General features: G+C 41.6%; 1 protein-coding gene across 1 annotated transcript; it reads right to left on the bottom strand.

Moving 5' to 3' along the window:
* Positions 1–8,789: 8,789 nt before the first annotated feature.
* On the bottom strand, positions 8,790–15,612 carry htr5ab (5-hydroxytryptamine (serotonin) receptor 5A, genome duplicate b). Its single transcript, XM_039616940.1, has 3 exons — positions 15,523–15,612; positions 11,391–12,165; positions 8,790–9,200 (listed from the first exon to the last, which is right to left on the bottom strand). Exons 2-3 carry the CDS (start codon positions 12,096–12,098, stop codon positions 8,868–8,870), a joined length of 1,041 nt encoding a protein of 346 aa, XP_039472874.1. The 5' UTR covers positions 12,099–12,165; positions 15,523–15,612; the 3' UTR covers positions 8,790–8,867.
* Positions 15,613–16,827: the final 1,215 nt, after the last annotated feature.

Genomic DNA, 16,827 nt, shown 5'->3' with positions numbered 1-16,827 from the left:
CATCAGCCGTGGGTAATCAACCACAGTCTGTTCTTGTGCAATTGATCTCATTCATATTGTAATGCTTCTTCAAGGGAATTCAAAACCAGAAGCTCACACACTCAGTGCATATAATGTGAGTAATGATAAAAGCGCCGACATGCACATCATCAGACTTCAAAGAGGTGCCTGCAAACATCCTCTGGGCTGATTGAGAGGGAGGGCAGAAGGAATGACAATACATTCTGTTCTTTACCAAAGTGCCACGCACTTGTGCCAAATGACGTCCCCCTCCTCCTTGATTCCAGTTTCAGAATGGCTCGCTTGCCAAGAGAAGTGCCTTCACTCAGGCATGACATTGCTGTTTCTGGGACTGTTTCATAAAAACTTTGCCAAGGATTTCAGCTCTGAATCAAACCCGAGTAGACTGCACAAAACACATGCTTGCAGAGGTGGAAATGTGCACAAATTCAGAAATGTAACCAGCAGATGGTTTCTGTTCTTCCTGTTTGTGTTTTATACGAGGGAAATTGGAAGTGGCAAGTTGAAGGAGAGCAGACTTGCTGGGCATGGTTCAGGACTTTCTTGGTGAAGAAACAAACATTACCACATGCCTTTCTTTGACTTAGCACCATATAACCTACTGACTGGGAATCTTCACAGATATGTACTGAGCTTTCTTTGAGCCTTGGTGCCATAGCAACAGAGCATGAGGGCGTTTAGGTTTATCGTTTCAGAACTGATGAAGCGCTGAAGAATCGGGGAATCACCTGTTTCTGCCTTCGATCTCCTGCAGTGGAATGATTGAATATCAGCGACGCAACCACTCCTCATCTGTGTTTGTATGCATAAATATATATGTCTGTGTCTGCCTCCCTGATGAACACACACTGAGACTCCCCACATCTTGCCATTTACCCACTCTGAGCAATCACCCCCATGAATTAGTCTGGTAGTGAGTTCAAGCAATCTCAAAATAACAACGCCACCTGCCTAATCTCATCGGGAGCCAGCTCTCTTGTATCAGCATTTAGACTCATCAGCCTGTGAAATGTCTCTTTTTCATTCAAGTCCTCTCGAAGGTCTCTCTGCTCTATCTCCATGTATGCATCGGTTGAACCAAGCCCAGTCGGGTGTTAAATTAAAATGCAGACAACCAAACAACACTAAATGTATACAGCTATATTTTTTGTTCTTTTTATTCCACCTCAGCTCAATTAAAAAAAAAAAAAATCTTATTGCTGTGATGCTACATGAAAAGGATGTTTTGAAAGAACTGAAGTTGGCTCATAATGGAGGACATTATGAGAAGAGGATGCAGTACCACTTAAAAAGACTTAGAATGCAGAACAATGAAGAGAAGGAAGTAAAAATATTTAAATGTCACAGTCTTGTCAAAACTCATCAGTGGCGCTGTAGCTCGGCAGTATCTGCTTTATACATAGAGCGTATTAACTATTCATGGCCTTGCAGAGATTGTTATTATTGTGTATGAGTGAAAGGGGTCAGAGACAAAAAGAAGCCCCAAAAATCCATCAGTTCTTAGTCGGAGATGATGGTGAGGACATTACTTGTGTTTAGACAAAAGACATGAGTCAGCGCACAAGATTTCTTGACAGCGTTTTCTTGACAGCGTTTTCTTTCAGGTTCCTAATCTTTTCCCTTTAAGTCTTTACCAAAGCATTTTACATTCACATCCCATATACTTGACAATAAAATACCAGCTTCATTATGGGCTGGCTGTTTGAGACTGAGGGCATACTTTATTGTTAAAGTGATGCCAGCATGTTGGCTGGTTGTGCAGCCACGGCAGTACAGCCAGAAATGTTTAAATATTCATTAGACGGTTTATCCTGAAATTTTGTGCATAAATTGTGTAACTTTGGTATCCCTGGTAACGTAGTTGCTTGAATGAATGAGTTGCATGTTTTGTTATCCACATATATTCTCATGCTACAGATTGCATGTAAATCATCGCGTGGATACCATCAGATCCTGATGGTATCACAGCCATCTTATCTTTATGCATCACATGGCCAACAAGAGCGAGATGAGGATTGAGGATGATGCTTGAGATCTTCGGGAGGTGCATGTAGATGATTTAGGGTGGCACGAAGCATGCGAGTGCAGCCTCTATCCAATTTGTTGCTCTCAAATTTGGTCAGGGCCCACGATTCATACCCAAAGAGCACCACAGGACTTGAACACTAAGTTTGGCAAGGGCACGAAAAGCTCCTCAAACTTGACTAATTCAGCAGTTGAAGGCACAGACGGTGTAGCCATCTACGGGTTTGACTGCAGAGTGGAACCGGGCAGTGAATACCAGGCAAAAACTGCATTAGCAGTCCTGTTTTCACTTTTGTACATTTCTGCGTTTGTATTATCTTTATTATTTATTTTTGCCTCCCCACTGGTGACAGACATGCCGAGATACTTTATTTTTTCTGTCTGTCCCACATCCCACGTCCCTCCATTTCTCCATCCCTGGTGAGCACAATACCTTCTGCAAAAAAAGACTTTTTCTATTATTCACTGGCACAACTCAAGGACAGAAGGGAAGATTGTGACCATATTTCATATTTACTGACTTGGGCGCTCATCTGGAAACTGCACACAGATTTGTGTTCTATCATAATCATTTTTACTGGTCAAACATAAACACATTTAATATGTTTGATTTAACATCTTTTGAATATTTGCAACATACTGTGTACTGTGTAAGCCTGGCAGATATTGATATAAAATGCAACTTGACTGCTTGGCAATGTAATATAACCACAAGATGATGCTTTTTCCTGCCTTTGGGGTCAAATCTTCATAGAAATTTGTGCTGTCAAATAAACAAAATCTACAAACTCATAATTATTAATTTATGCCGCTGAGTTTTTCATATTGCATCAAAAGCTGATTAAAAATTCCTTAACATTTTTTTTCTTTTTGGTCCAACACAGTGCATCACTGGAGTTCATGTAATGAAATATAAAAAAAGAAAACAAAGAAAGCTAAAAAAAAAATGTAAAAAATCCAGTAAGCAGTGTCCATCCCTTTTGTGGCTTGAGGCGAAAAAAGATTTATCAGCTTGTACCTCCTCTGGAGTATTTCAGAATTTCCAATTTCTTCATTCTCCCACAGTCACTTCTGTTTTTGCCCCCAGAACCTGAATTAAAAGCAAGCAAAAGGGTGAAGCGGAGGGTGAGAAAGCGTCATTCCGATCACACATACATACATGTGCTCTCTCCCTCCCTCACCAGGATTTTCTTCTCCGCAGTCCTGCTGTGCAGTTTCTATTTGGATGAAACCGAGCTGCCACGAGATAACAAGTGGAACAAAAACACAGTCACAGAGTCAACTTTGCCTCAGAAAAGAAGAGACTGAGTCCAATTTGTTGTTGAGATAAGAGAGTCATGGCAGTATAGGACATCTCGTCCTATCTGGTCACTCTGTGCTGCGAGCCACACCACATGCAGTTCACCCATTACCTCAGGTCTGGTCTATTGTTACCAGAGGCTGTGGTGGCAAACTAGGGACAAGCTTCTTTACTGGTAGACACATATATTAGAGTGGAAATAGCAAGTTTTTTAAAAAAAAAAGCTCTAAAAGCTTGTAGATATGCATAAAATAGCTGTAATATAATAAATAGGTGTTGGTTGCAAGCTCCAACCATTTTTCCATATAATTTTATATATATATATTTTGCTTTGCTGTGGTAGGAAAGTACATTTAATCACTGTGCACGTGTCATGAACAACTATTACTGCAGCTATTACTGCAAAATTCAGTAGCTAAAGCACAGGTTTGCCTTGCCAGAGGCGTCAGGTTCTAATCCTAAGTCAGTTTAGGCAGGCCACATTTTCATGTATGCTGTCTTCCCTGGACACGGATGAATATGCTCCTTTGAACAGCAGCAGGCTCTCTGCTGGCGCTCAAATGTGCATGCTGGCAGTGGCTCCATAGAGAGTTAAAGACATGCCAGTGCCTGTTTATAAAATGACCCCAGTGGCTTGGCAGTGATTGAATTCTTACCAAAACTAAAATGCTGCAAAATTCTTTCTTAATGATATTTTCTTTTCCCCAGCTCGCTTTATGCATTATTCCAGGCAAGTGCATGCCAACAGTTAACAAATACCTAGCAGTGTGCCTCATGGCTCAGCCTCTACAGCTGTTACTTTCATAAATTAAACAGAAGTTGTGAACTTGACTCGCTTTATCACAAACGGAGTGTTTGTTTGTTTATTGTTAATTTTATCATCCAAGGCTTGTGTGCAGCAGAGCATGCGCAAATGAAAAAAAGGCTGACACAGTTGAACATGATGGTTTGGTTTTTTAATTCTTTTTCTGAATAGGACACACGGAACAGATGGTAAACAGGGCCACTTTGCATTTCCTGAGCTGGGTCATAACACACACAAAAAAAAAGAAAAGAAAAAAGAGGGGTGAAGAATCCAGAGATTTTATTGATTAGCACGAAGTTAATCAATGAAAGAATCCCAAAGGATGATATTTACCAGAGAATATCACAACGAATGTAATAACAATCAGCATTTTTCTTCATGCATTTTCTTTATTCATCACAGAATATTGTCAGCTGTTTTTTTTTTTTGCACTTTATCATCTTACCACATCAGATTAAACAGGGGAAAAAAGAGAACATTTTATGGCAATGGTGCAAGAAACCTTAAAGATGTTCTCCAGTACTGTGCAAAAGTCTTCAGCCACCCTCATTTCTATATATTTTGCTTCTAAGGAGATAGACGTTGCTGCAGTTTCTTAAAGTGGTCTTGAGAATAACTGAGATAGTTCTCCAGGCTATCTGAAGATCTTTCAAAGTTTTTTCTTTGGCCATTGGCTGTTTTTTCACTCATGTTCAGTTCAGTCCAGTGGAATTTTCAGAAGAATGTGTTTTGTTTGTTTGCTTTTCATCAAGCCACTGAACACTGACCTATGAATAATTCAAGCATAAAAAAGGCACCTAGCTCAAGGGAAGAACCAGTGTTGTATCTACAGATAACAGACGACTTAGCAAAGAACCAAATTTAAAAGGTGTCTTTAGGCACTTTGTTACTAGCAGCCTGTTGCAAAAACTGTCAATCATGTTTCCACTTCTTTTGCTGAATCCATGATTTATGCCCAAAATAACAGTCTGACAGGTAGAAAATAGTATTTTTGCACCAATGATGTGATTCTCAGCTGAAACCTTGGCGTATATTGGTGTATATACAGTGTGCTTTGTGTCCTTGTGTCCTTCGGGGCGATCGTGGCTCAAGAGTTGGGAGTTCGCCCTGTAATTGGAAGGTTGCCGATTCGAGCCCCGGCTCAGACAGTCTCGGTCGTTGTGTCCTTGGGCAAGACACTTCACCCGTTGCCTACTGGTGGTGGTCAAAGGGCCCGGTGGCGCCAGTGTCCGGCAGCCTCGCCTCTGTCAGTGCGCCCCAGGGTGGCTGTGGCTACAACGTAGCTTGCCATCACCAGTGTGTGAATGTGTGTGTGAATGGGTGAATGACTGGATATGTAAAGCGCTTTGGGGTCCTTAGGGACCATAAAGGCGCTATATAAATACAGACCATTTACCATTCCTTAAAAAATTTGAGGAAACTGACAAAGTGGAGGACTAAGTGTCAGGCCTTAAAAAAAACTATCGAAAACAGATGGACAGTATGTTAAAGTCATGCTGTTAAGAAATAAGGAACACATCCAGCAAAGACCTGACACAGGACCTGAGAGATGCATCTGGCCCTTCAGTGAATCCATCTACTGTTCACTGAAATGATCTCAGTGGAAGAGTGGCTAACAAGAAGCCATTCTTAAGGAAGGGAAACAGAGGGAAAAGGTTCAGGTCTGCCATATTGCACCAGAACTGGACTGAAAATCAGTGGCAGCAGGTCTTAGTAATGATTCAGATTTGAAATTTTTGGTTGAAATTGTCTTCAGAGGTCAGGAGAAAGGTACAACGTCGAGCATCTACAGCCATCTGTAAAACTGTGGAGGAGCTGTCGTGGCTTAGTGCTTCACTTCAGTCAGTGTTGTTGTCGATCCCGACAAAATTGATAGAATTATGAAAACAGAAAATATTTTGAGCCATATTATCTGGACAATGTCTGGCTTCTTCTTTCAGCACGACAATGATCGCAAACATTAAAGCTCTTTGAAGCAACTGTTGTTGTGATTGGATACAGAAATACAATTGAATTGAACTGAAACACACTGGCAGTGCAGTAAAACCTGAACAGAAAAACACAGTCATTGATCGATCTCCCCAGAGCCCGGACCTCAGCATTACTGAAGCAGCTTTGGATCATCTTGAGAAAAAATAGAAGACAAGGCAGCCAACATCCAAAAAAGAGCTTTCAGGAAACCTGGAAAACTATTCCTGAAGAAATGAAAAGTTTCCCAAGAGAGTTCAGGTTGTGCTGAAGAAAGGCGTTCAAACCAAATATTGACTTTCAAGATCATTAGAATTGTCCAAACTCAGATTTTGCATTAATGTTTGCACATCTCAATAATTCACTGCACCTATTTCTGACATTTCCTAACAAATTATTTAAAAAAATGTGGGGCAGCTGAAGAATTAGCATAATACTGTAGGGCATTTTATTTTTTTATCGAAAATCCATTTCTCATATGTGATTCCTCACAACACAGTCTATTTCACAAAAAGTAAAGGTTCATTAACCGATTCCACAGTGGGGAATGATTATGTAGAAAGTAATTTGTGCAGGAAAACAGGGGAGTCATACAAAAAGACCTAAAAATGGAAAACACTATTAAATCAGCTCTATCATCTCTGTGTTTTGTGTCGGTTTTTTTGACCTGCTCAGGGATGTTGGTCACTTGACACGAGGTTTTCTTACTCGTGTAACCCTCATACTACAGTATAATCAAGTTTAACGCCTCTATTTTTATAGCTCAATTCAATTCCGACTGACGTGTTGGAATCTATTATTGTGATAATGCTTTGAGCAGCTTTACAACAGTCAAAAGATCTTTTGTATCCATCTGTTATTGGAATAGGAGTAAGATGTGATCATTTGTGGCTGCAGCTCCTCAACAAAGGATTTATTCAAACAAATGAAAATAATGTCTTGTGTGGCTATTTTTCTCCGCTTTCATAAAACTCTCACTAGTGTGTAGACAAAGTGCAAGAAATATTAGTGTGTAGCTCGTCAGCATTAGAGGACAGAATGCACATTTATCAGCAAGCATGTCTGAATGAATTTTATGTGATACCACAGAGTGTATCTAGCTAAAAGGTAGACGTTTTTCAACAGTTTTCCTAGAGGGTTGTGTACTACAACCCATCTTTTCTATAATTAGATTAAATCCTTTGCTTGAGATGTTACTGACGATGAGTATTTTGATGTGTTACAGCACAAAATCCCCAGCTGGTTCTCAATTTATCATTTATGAAGTTCAGCTCGCTCAGCTCTACCCGACTTTTCTGAAATTTTATTCCAGCTCTACTTTTTAATCTCAGCAGGCTCACACATGATGAAATTGTTGACAAGCACGTTAACATGCATTTCTCGTTAACAAGCTTGAAATGAGCGAGACGGGAGAAAGCTAACATGTAGACAGCGCCGTACCTGCTGCTGCCGCCGCAGCACAACCAATTTATTTTCCTTCTTGCAGACATATTAGCTCAGTCCAGCTGTGAGGTTACTTTCTCTAATAGACAGACCAAAAAAACTGAAAGACTTTTCTTTTTTCTTCTTCCAAACACAGTTTCTGGTTATCATTATAGACTACATAAAAATAGATGGGACCTCTGGGTTTTTATGGCTCATTTATGCTTGCCAGATTGGTCTCTTTGCACAAAAAGAGTGATGTCGCTACAGCTCCTTACCATCTATGGAGCCAGTATGCTCGCCGTAACCTTTAGTGTTTTGCCATTGCCGCAAAATCGTCATACGGCAAGCATAAACGGATGCGGCTGTGCGATTCCTGTCAGTACACAAAGTGACCAATGTGGCAGGTATAATGGGGCCCTTATGTAAGTGCTGAGGGCACAAGTACTCGCCGCATAGTTCTCCTGAACAACAGGTGTCGGCCTTCAGACAGAACCTCCACTGCAGTGCTGGTATAAGAGGAGAGGTCAAAACCAGACGCAAAGAAGCCTCCCTCTGTAAAATCTGTGACTCGCCAAGCTTCTGTACTTATATATCATTAAAATGCTGCTAAAACACTGATTTTTGTGTTGACCCTGGCTGCGGCACCTGGTTACAAAAACCCAGAGGTACTCGAACAGCTGAAACAACACCAAAGGGTGTGCCAGCACTGATGATGACACTTTTGGCCCATGGTGCCATTCGTGGCTGTGAGAACTGTGTCTAAATGCGCTCTCTTAGTGTTTAAATTCTTTAAACCTGCATCTTTCCTACTGGCCAGCAGCGAACAACTTCTCTGGTTGTGATAAGTAGTCAGACTGTACAGCACTCCATGAGAATCCACCCACCCCCACCCAATATACACTTGAGTTACAGCCTCAGTAAACATTTTGCTACTGAGTTCTTGGTCTCTAGTGCTATTTTCAAATCCTCTCCAAAGCAGCATGGTGTTCATTTTAGTAACTGTGGTCCCATTTATAGCAAAAATAGACAATAATGCTGGGTACGGTTTTGGGCACTGCTTGCATAGCGTCCTGGGGTTCAGGAGACCCATCCAACACTTCTGCCACCTCTGGTTTCCAAAAACCAAACTTGCAGTCACCAAAACACTGAACTCCCGGCTTCAAAACATTAGTCTACAGCCCATTATGGTGACTGTTATATACAGTGTTAGGCTACCATCCATCTGATAGTGATTGAGTAGCCGACACAGATTCGTCATGAGAAGTAGGCTAACACTGTGGAGCAGATGCTGGTGTAGCGTGTCGGCTAAGCTTGCAGAACGGCTTATCGCTGCCTGGAAAAGAGGTTCCTCAGGGCATTGTTGTAGTTCTTATTAAATGCGGTGTATATAAGTGGGTTAAAGAAGGAGTTGGAGTAGCCCAGCCACAAGAAGATGCTCTTCCAGATAGGTGGGATGTCACAGGAACACAGCGGGACGATGAGCTCGGTGATGAAGAAGGGGATCCAGCAGAGCACAAACACGCCAATCAGAATGCCTACCATCAGCGCCGCCTTCTTCTCCTTCTGTTCGCGCCATGTGTCCCCGTCTGTCTGGAAGGTCACGGTGGCGTGGCGCACAGTAAACACCATCTGGGGCTGCTGTGTCTCCTCCTTAACCTAGGAGACAGCCGATCAGGAAATAAATCACTTAACCCATTGATTTATTAATCGATCTGGGAAATCTGATTAGCTCTTAAATAAGCAAAGCAATGTCTTTAACAACGCAGGCCAGAGATAAGCAAATGTGGAAGTGAAAATGTTGAGGCTGCTCAGCAGAAGATGGATATTGGGCTGGTGGGGAAATGGTGTGTGGATCAACTGGTTGATCAACAAGCCAAAGCTTATTCTTTCATTTCACACGCACACACACACACACACACACACACACACACACTGAGAATATAAAGCCAGAGCCGTGTTTTAATCTGCAGTTTCCAGAAGCCCATTTTCTCCATTTTGCAAACACAACGCACAGCCAGGAAGAGAAATGTCAACATTTATCCTCTGACTTTCTCCTCTCTTACTGTCGTCTGGTGCATCTCAAGGCCGATGTTATTTCTTGTTCATCCGGTTAAGTTCAGGTCGCAGCATTTATAAAGACAAACTATCTGTCGAAATGCGTTGGAAGAAAAGCAGAAAGGACAACAGTCTACGCTGTTGTGTCCTGTACAACATTTAAGCAAGAACCTGCACTCCGGTACAGGAACTTTTACTCTCTGGAGTAAATTTAGTTGAATCAATACAGGTCACTGTACAATATAAGTGATGAGATAGACGAAGCAAATCCTTTTACAACAGAGGCCAGGAGTTAAAAGCATATTGCCGCTGGCATGGGGGCTTATAATTTAAGAAATGGTTCAATATAATAGTAAAAGATGCAGCTGCTAAAATGGGCACTTATATAACTGCAAGTATGCCTTTATATACAGCAGGTGAATGAGTCTAAGATGTGTAAAAAGTTCAAGTTTTTAAACGTTTAATCCTATGATTAATCCTTAGGTAAGTTTAAGCGATTGCATGAGGTAAATATCAGCGTATTAGACTAGAATCTGTTTCATGAATGCACAGGGACAAGAAGCTGGCTTACAGCTAATGTTTGTGCAGTTATTTTATGTTTGGGCTAAAATATAAAATGCTGTCAACACAGTTTGACAGTAAATTTTTACTGAAAGCTTGAACGCAGTCCAAAAGACTGATGCATTTGGATTTGTGGAGTCATTCAAGCCATTTTCTGAAGCCAAATAATATGGCTTTTGGCATCCTCAAGTTATTTGTGCAACTAGGTCAGGAATCTTACCTCAGTGAACTCTATTTCTGGTGCATTGTGTGTTTATGTATGTGTGTGAGTGGGTGTTTTTAATGGATCAGTGTAGGAAGTTTATTATCTTGGATGCTGATGCCACTGCTCACATCATACATCGGTGCAGGCACACTGGAGGGCTCGGCGTATGCTTGGAAATGATTAGAGTAAACTTTGGCGAAATACTGAGAGACATAAAACGTAACCAGTGGTTGATATGTCTGTGGAAAACAAAAATCCCAAATTAGACATATTCCGCGTTGTATAATTGCTATAGCTGGATGAATGATTGTCTGTGTAATGAAACTTGACACGAATGTTCATCAAAGCAATAACAGATGTGGATCATTTACTGGGTGATCGGCCCTCCTTGACCAAGAGTTAATAATTTTGTCACACTTGCATAACAAATGTGTATCTTGAGGAATTGTGAAAATTATGGACATTACATAAATGAAATTAATAAATGAGATAAATTTAAAACAAAATTTGTTTTTACTTCTGTGGCTGCTTGCTAAGGCCTGAGAATCCCTGGATGCTAAATGACTTTATAAGTAGCCTTTCACAGTTTAAGGAAAAGGATCGTTTTTGTGAGACTGTAAAAGTAGCATAATCTCTCACTGATGTGTTGTAAATCTAAGTGAAAAGAAAACTTCCCTGATTAAATGTTTGCTTAATGGAGACCTTTTTGTATCTGCTGATTATAATAACACCAAAGCCAGATGCATGTTTCATGAAAGATGCCGGAGGTAGTATTTATAGTTTTCTACCTTCTTCCTACGCACATTAACAGTCTGATGGTGATGAGCAGGATGGCTTTATGCTCACACACCGGATACTTATGTTTCCCTGATCACATCAGAGTAATTTATCAGCCAATATTAAAAAAAACTGCACAGCAATCCATATTTGCAGGTCAGGGGCAATAGCTGGTTGATGAAGGAAAGGGAGAGCAGTGATACTGTAACCTACATGAGGAGTTGTTATATAAAAATTACAGTAATTACCTCAGCCATGGGTGTGATTGTGTTGGACTTGCGGGAGCCAATCCGAAACTTGGCAGCCTTGTAGATCTTCCAATAAACAAAGAGAACCACACAAAGAGGGAGGTAAAACGCCCCAAAGGTGGAGAAAATGGTGTAGGAAGGCTCCTGGCTCACCTGGCACTTCATCCCCTCTGAGTAAGTCTCTCCCCAGCCGAAGAGCGGTGACAAGGAGATGATAGAGGACAGCAGCCAAGTGAGCGCTATCATCACATTGGAGATCTTTTTGCGTGTCTTGAGTGTGTACTCCAGGTGCCTGGTGATGGACCAGTAGCGGTCCAGCGCAATGGCCGTCACATTCCAGATGCTGGCTGTGCAGCAGAGCACGTCGAATGAGATCCACACCTGGCACAGGACGCGCCCCAGTTTCCACAGTCTGCCGTTCAGCTCGTGGACTAGGCTTAGGGGCATGACCAGAGCAGCCACCATCACATCTGAGATGGCCATCGAAGCCACCAGGTTGTGGGGCACTCGGTGAAACGTTCTCACCCTCAGGATGGTGACCAGCACCAGCAAGTTCCACACGAAGGTGGCCACCACCAGCATCGCCAGTAAAGTGAGAGTGAGAACGCTGAAGACGGAAAAGGGGCGGTAGATGTTTCCTCCGGAGTCATGGCCGTCCAAAGCTCCAGTGAAGTTGACTGTGAGCGTGCTGGTGTTAGGGTACGTCATGGTAGCTGCTCACAGCCCTGCAGCCAAAGACGATTCAGCGACAGCGTCTGCAGACAGCTCATGCATTCTGCAGCAGGGTGAGAGAAAAAGACACAGATTTAAACCTTAACAGTGCACTACACACTAAAGGTTAAAGATGCAGTGCTCAAATAATTAGTAGCTTTTACTTCTGGGTTTGCACGAGTGTGCAAATGCACCAGTCTGCACCTATGTGTCATTGACCAAAGAGGTAGTTCAGTGATTTGTTCACAATAGTAAAAGGCACTTGAGCTCCTCATTTCAGTTGTCGAGCAACCTGCCTACAACTTTCAAGTGCAATTTCATCTGCTGTTAAAAAGGCTCAAAAGTACTCGGGGACATCTCTGGTTCAGGAAAAGGCCATAAATATTCAGTTTTATCATCCCACTGCTGTCCTTTGATTTCCATCAAAGTCAGGCCTGTTGCACAATGGACAGTTTTAAGTGGAGTCTTTGTTGCAGACTCATTTGGGAAGATCTCGTTTTCATTTTTAATTGAGAGATCCCACCGTTAAGCATTGCGGAGCTGTGTGCTTTCTGTTGTCGCAGAGAGGGGAATCTGTTCACTTTGAACGAGACTGTGTGGTTGAGAGACCCTCCACATTACCATACAACTGTCTCAGTTTCAAGCTCGGAAATGAAAAGATTTGACATGTCAGCTCTATCAATAGATTCGCAGGAGAGGAGAGGCGAGCTGCTCTACACAATTTACAACAGTGCAGAAACAATGAATCCTAAAACACCAGCCACTTCAACTCTGACAGCTGGCTGTTTGTAAAGTATTGATCTGTACAGCTCGCAACTACTGTAAACACTCTGAAGAGACCGACTCCCTCACAAGAGAAAAAGTTCGATAAATCGCCACATTACCAACAAACTTTAAAAATATACAAACGCATTTGCCTAAAATTAAAAATCTATGCTGGTTTGTTTATCCACAGGACTCTGGTATGATAGCCAATACACATCTGACTCACAGGAGCCTCATTTTTAGCAGCATCTCTCGGGGCAATAATGATTTCATGCATCGTGTTTTGGGACACATATTCAGACAAACCTAATTTAGCAATGTTAATTTTAGTCATTAATCATAAGTCCTTATTTATACATTCGCAGTTTAAATTACTCTTCCTGCTTAAGCATATTCCTATGACTTATTCTGTCTTTCGGGAATCCTCCCAAGCTTTTTAAAAGCACAGATCACAGTTTCTGAGCTTGACCCAGTGCACCGGAGCCTTTAAAGCAGATTTGTACCCGTGATGTGGAATATTGAATAAAATCATTCATTTTGCATGGCTCTCCTTCAAGTTCTGGGTTTTTTCTACAAGGCCTTGAAGCAAAATGTCGATAATGACCACAACTAATGCACATAATGCTGCTGAAATAATTGGTTGTAACTGAGTTTTTTTATTAATTTCTTTTTAATTACAGAATTTAATCAGTAGGATGAAAGTTTTCTGGCTGTCTGGCTGCATTACTTTTGGCTGTATTATGTAACAATCAATATGATAAATAAGCTAAAATTTGTCTTACCCAAATTCTACCTTTTTTTCCTGTAGTACAACCAACCAAGAAGGGTAACTAAAATAAACTCTGTGAAATGCTTCATTCATGCTTCTACACCCAAGGGGCCGTGTCAGATTGAGTTACCTTTTATCAATCACTGGGCTTTATGAGTAAGGCCCGATGGGTAATAACAACACAGGCCACGTCTCTATCAGTTTCTATACATAACTGACATGTGACACTGTCTCTTAGCATCACAATCAATCCCCTCTAATCAAAGGTTCCACCTCAACCACACCAATAGGCTCTGTGCTCTCTCTTCTCCCCGCTCCTATTAACAAGCCTAATAGCCATGAAATTGGACAACTGTTATGAAAGGAAGAGGCAATCAAAACATGCGGCATTCGGCAAAGCAATGCTGCAGTTTCTCCAGGGACATCACAGGCCAGGTGTCTTGAAAGACGGCTGCCACTCACTCAAAGTCTGAGACACAGGGCAGAAAGAATAAAAAAGACAACAAATGCAATTGCATGTGTAAGCATATGGGAGAAGAGCGAAGAGGGAGACACTGGCAGAAAAGTCTAAGATAGCAAAATCAAAGCATGAGAGCTGAATAGATCTCGTTTTTAATGTTATTCCACACAGCTGTGTTGGGAAAATGTCAGTTCAGGTCAGATGTTGTCTTAATACTTGTGCCAGCTGGTTCACTGAGCATATTCGCTTGCCATCCTTTTGGGGATTTTACTTGAGAAAAGATCTGTCTGAGAAGATCTGTACACAGCATACTTTGTGGTAGGAGGACCAAAGTGAAATGATATTTATAACCGTGACGAATTTTCATGATCCTGATAGACCTGCGGAAGATAATGCAGTTCAAATGAACAAATCTATCTGCATTTGAAATCTGTTTCTGAACTTCAGACTCTTTTGAAGGATAACCACACTGCAGCCAGTACTGCAGCAATCAAGAAGCCATTCCTTTATTTGATTGGGGGCAGCAAAAATAGGAGAATGCCTTTTATACGTTTGCTAAGATTGCTTTTTATTGTTGCACTTATTTCTGACCTCCTGCTAGGTCGTAATGTCAAAGGGAAAGACTTTTGCTCTGCCTTTATTTATGCTGCCGATTATATGTGTTTTTTTTTTAATACTTCTGCAATCAGCTTGCAATTTTAAACAATATATTCCCTGGATTGCTCCAGAAACAGAGCCAGGTAAGAAAGGATTTTTTTTTTTTTTCCATTTTCACCTTTGTGTCCAAAAGCACTTCCACAGCCTTTTGATTAAATCTGCAAGAGTGTGAATGACATACTCGTTGTGTTAAGCTCGCCACTCTGAAACTGTTGTATATTCATTTGTTATACAATTTTCCCCATGGGGAATCTCGGAGCTGACATTTGGAGGTGTATGGAGGGGAGCGATGTAGATGTGTCCTCTGACTTGAGTGATAATAAAAGCACAAGGCAGCATAAAGCAAACCTCTAAATCTCTTGTGCGTTCAGCACCTCTACCATGATTTCATACCAGTCTAATCTCTCTCTTTCTCTGTGGGTCTTCTTTTTTCCAAATCCTCGGATCACATGGTCTTTACAACTCTTTATGTGGTTCTGTGAAATTTACGGCAATTTGACAAAAACAATCAAACTTTACCATTTTAATAGTCAGAAATCTCATTTCAGTGGAGATCACTTGTCCCGTGAGGTTTCCTATCTGCGCTCGTCTCTGCTTGCAGACGATAATCAAGCCAAGACACTTGTTACACATCACCTCACAAAACGCGTCCCCACTTTTGAACTCCAGTGTAAAAGGAAATTATAGCCCTGTTGCTTGTTAGAAACGAAGAAAGGAAAAAAAAAAACCGTGGGCGGCCAATGATTCGTATCAATTCATTGTTAACTCACCCCGTTGCCAGATACGCGTCCAGCACAAGACCAGCTCTGCTCGCTCTCCATCGTATTTCACTTTGCTGCTCTGTCAGAGTAGTGATTGAACCGCCTCGCTCAGTGCGGATGACAGCAGAAGCACACCTCGCACTGAGGATACAGAGGCGCTGGAATGAACCACACTGGTGGTCTGGAGGGGGAACTGAGTGCACTCCAATGATAAGCACTGGCTTTTCCGGGCGTGCGGGAGGCGTGCGCGCGCGCGTGTTTGTACGAGGGAAGCGCTTTATTTTGAGATGCGCGTGGTGCGCGAGGAGACGACGTCTCGGGCCCGTCAGAGTTTTCATCCTGCTCAGAAAACATTCCCTCTCGCTAATTAGTCTTACTCTGCAGGGATCAGATGTGGCTTGAGGAGACACGGCTCATGCTGCTTTATGATGGATGATATTCGTGCCACCACCACTCCCGTGGCATTTCCTCTAACCCACACCATCTTGATTAATCCATATTTCGCGGAAAGTAATTCAGATCCAATTTGTGTGCAGGATCGCGGCTGTGTACAACTTGTAATCGAGTTTCTCTCGACTGGGCTTTGTGGAATACCCACTGGGAAACTTCATTTGTCCCGCGAAAATGGCCTGAGAAAATGATTAATTTAATTAAATCATCACAGTCAGCACCAGAACACTGCGAGGCTGTTTAGCCGGCCATCTGTCACTTAAGAATCTATTGGTGATGGTTCCATTCGGATACAAAACAACTTTTCTTCTTAATGGTGATTGCCTGCGAAAAAATAATAGAGCTGTAGGTGGACAGAGAAAGGTTCTCCCGTCAGATTTTATAATGTCAGGCTGTGAATGAAACTGACATCAAGCTATCAAGAAATATATTAGAAGTCGTCTGAGCAATGCCTTAGCTATAAAAAGAACAGCAGTCCCTACAGTGACTGATAATAGGCTTACCCATATAAAAATTGTGGTTTCAGCACCATGGTCAGCAACATAACCCCCACATTTATTTATTTATTTATTTATTTATTTTTTTTAGAAAATAATATAGCATCATAAATAAATTCATTTAGTTTCAGCACAAGATTCAGCAGCTTACAGGTAACACTTACCTCCTCCTAATCCTTGAGATTAGCTTGAAACTGCTCGAGCAGAGTAAGTGTGGTCTATCACTAACCCTGAAATATGCAGCTGCTTACAGCCAGAGGCACTCTTGGAGTTTTTTTTTTTTGTTTTTTTTTAAATCACACCATCTTCTCCTCAAGGAAAACATTTATGTGACTCTACTACGTCCCTGCCTCCTACCCAATCACCC

This window comes from Oreochromis aureus, linkage group 9 (genome assembly GCF_013358895.1).
Source record: "Oreochromis aureus strain Israel breed Guangdong linkage group 9, ZZ_aureus, whole genome shotgun sequence".
In the NCBI taxonomy this organism is placed as follows: domain Eukaryota; kingdom Metazoa; phylum Chordata; class Actinopteri; order Cichliformes; family Cichlidae; genus Oreochromis; species Oreochromis aureus.
The sequence above is the reverse complement of the archived record's forward strand: the minus strand, read 5'-3'. Positions and strand labels throughout refer to the sequence as shown.

What these genes read in the sequence shown, in the direction of transcription:
- htr5ab (XM_039616940.1), bottom strand. Translation starts at nt 12,098, where the DNA reads ATGACGTACCCTAACACCAGCACGCTCACAGTCAACTTCACTGGAGCT. An exon ending in CAATCACACCCATGGCTGAG is followed by an intron (nt 9,201 to 11,390) that starts GTAATTACTGTA and finishes GCTGTCTCCTAG; the next exon opens with GTTAAGGAGGAGACACAGCA.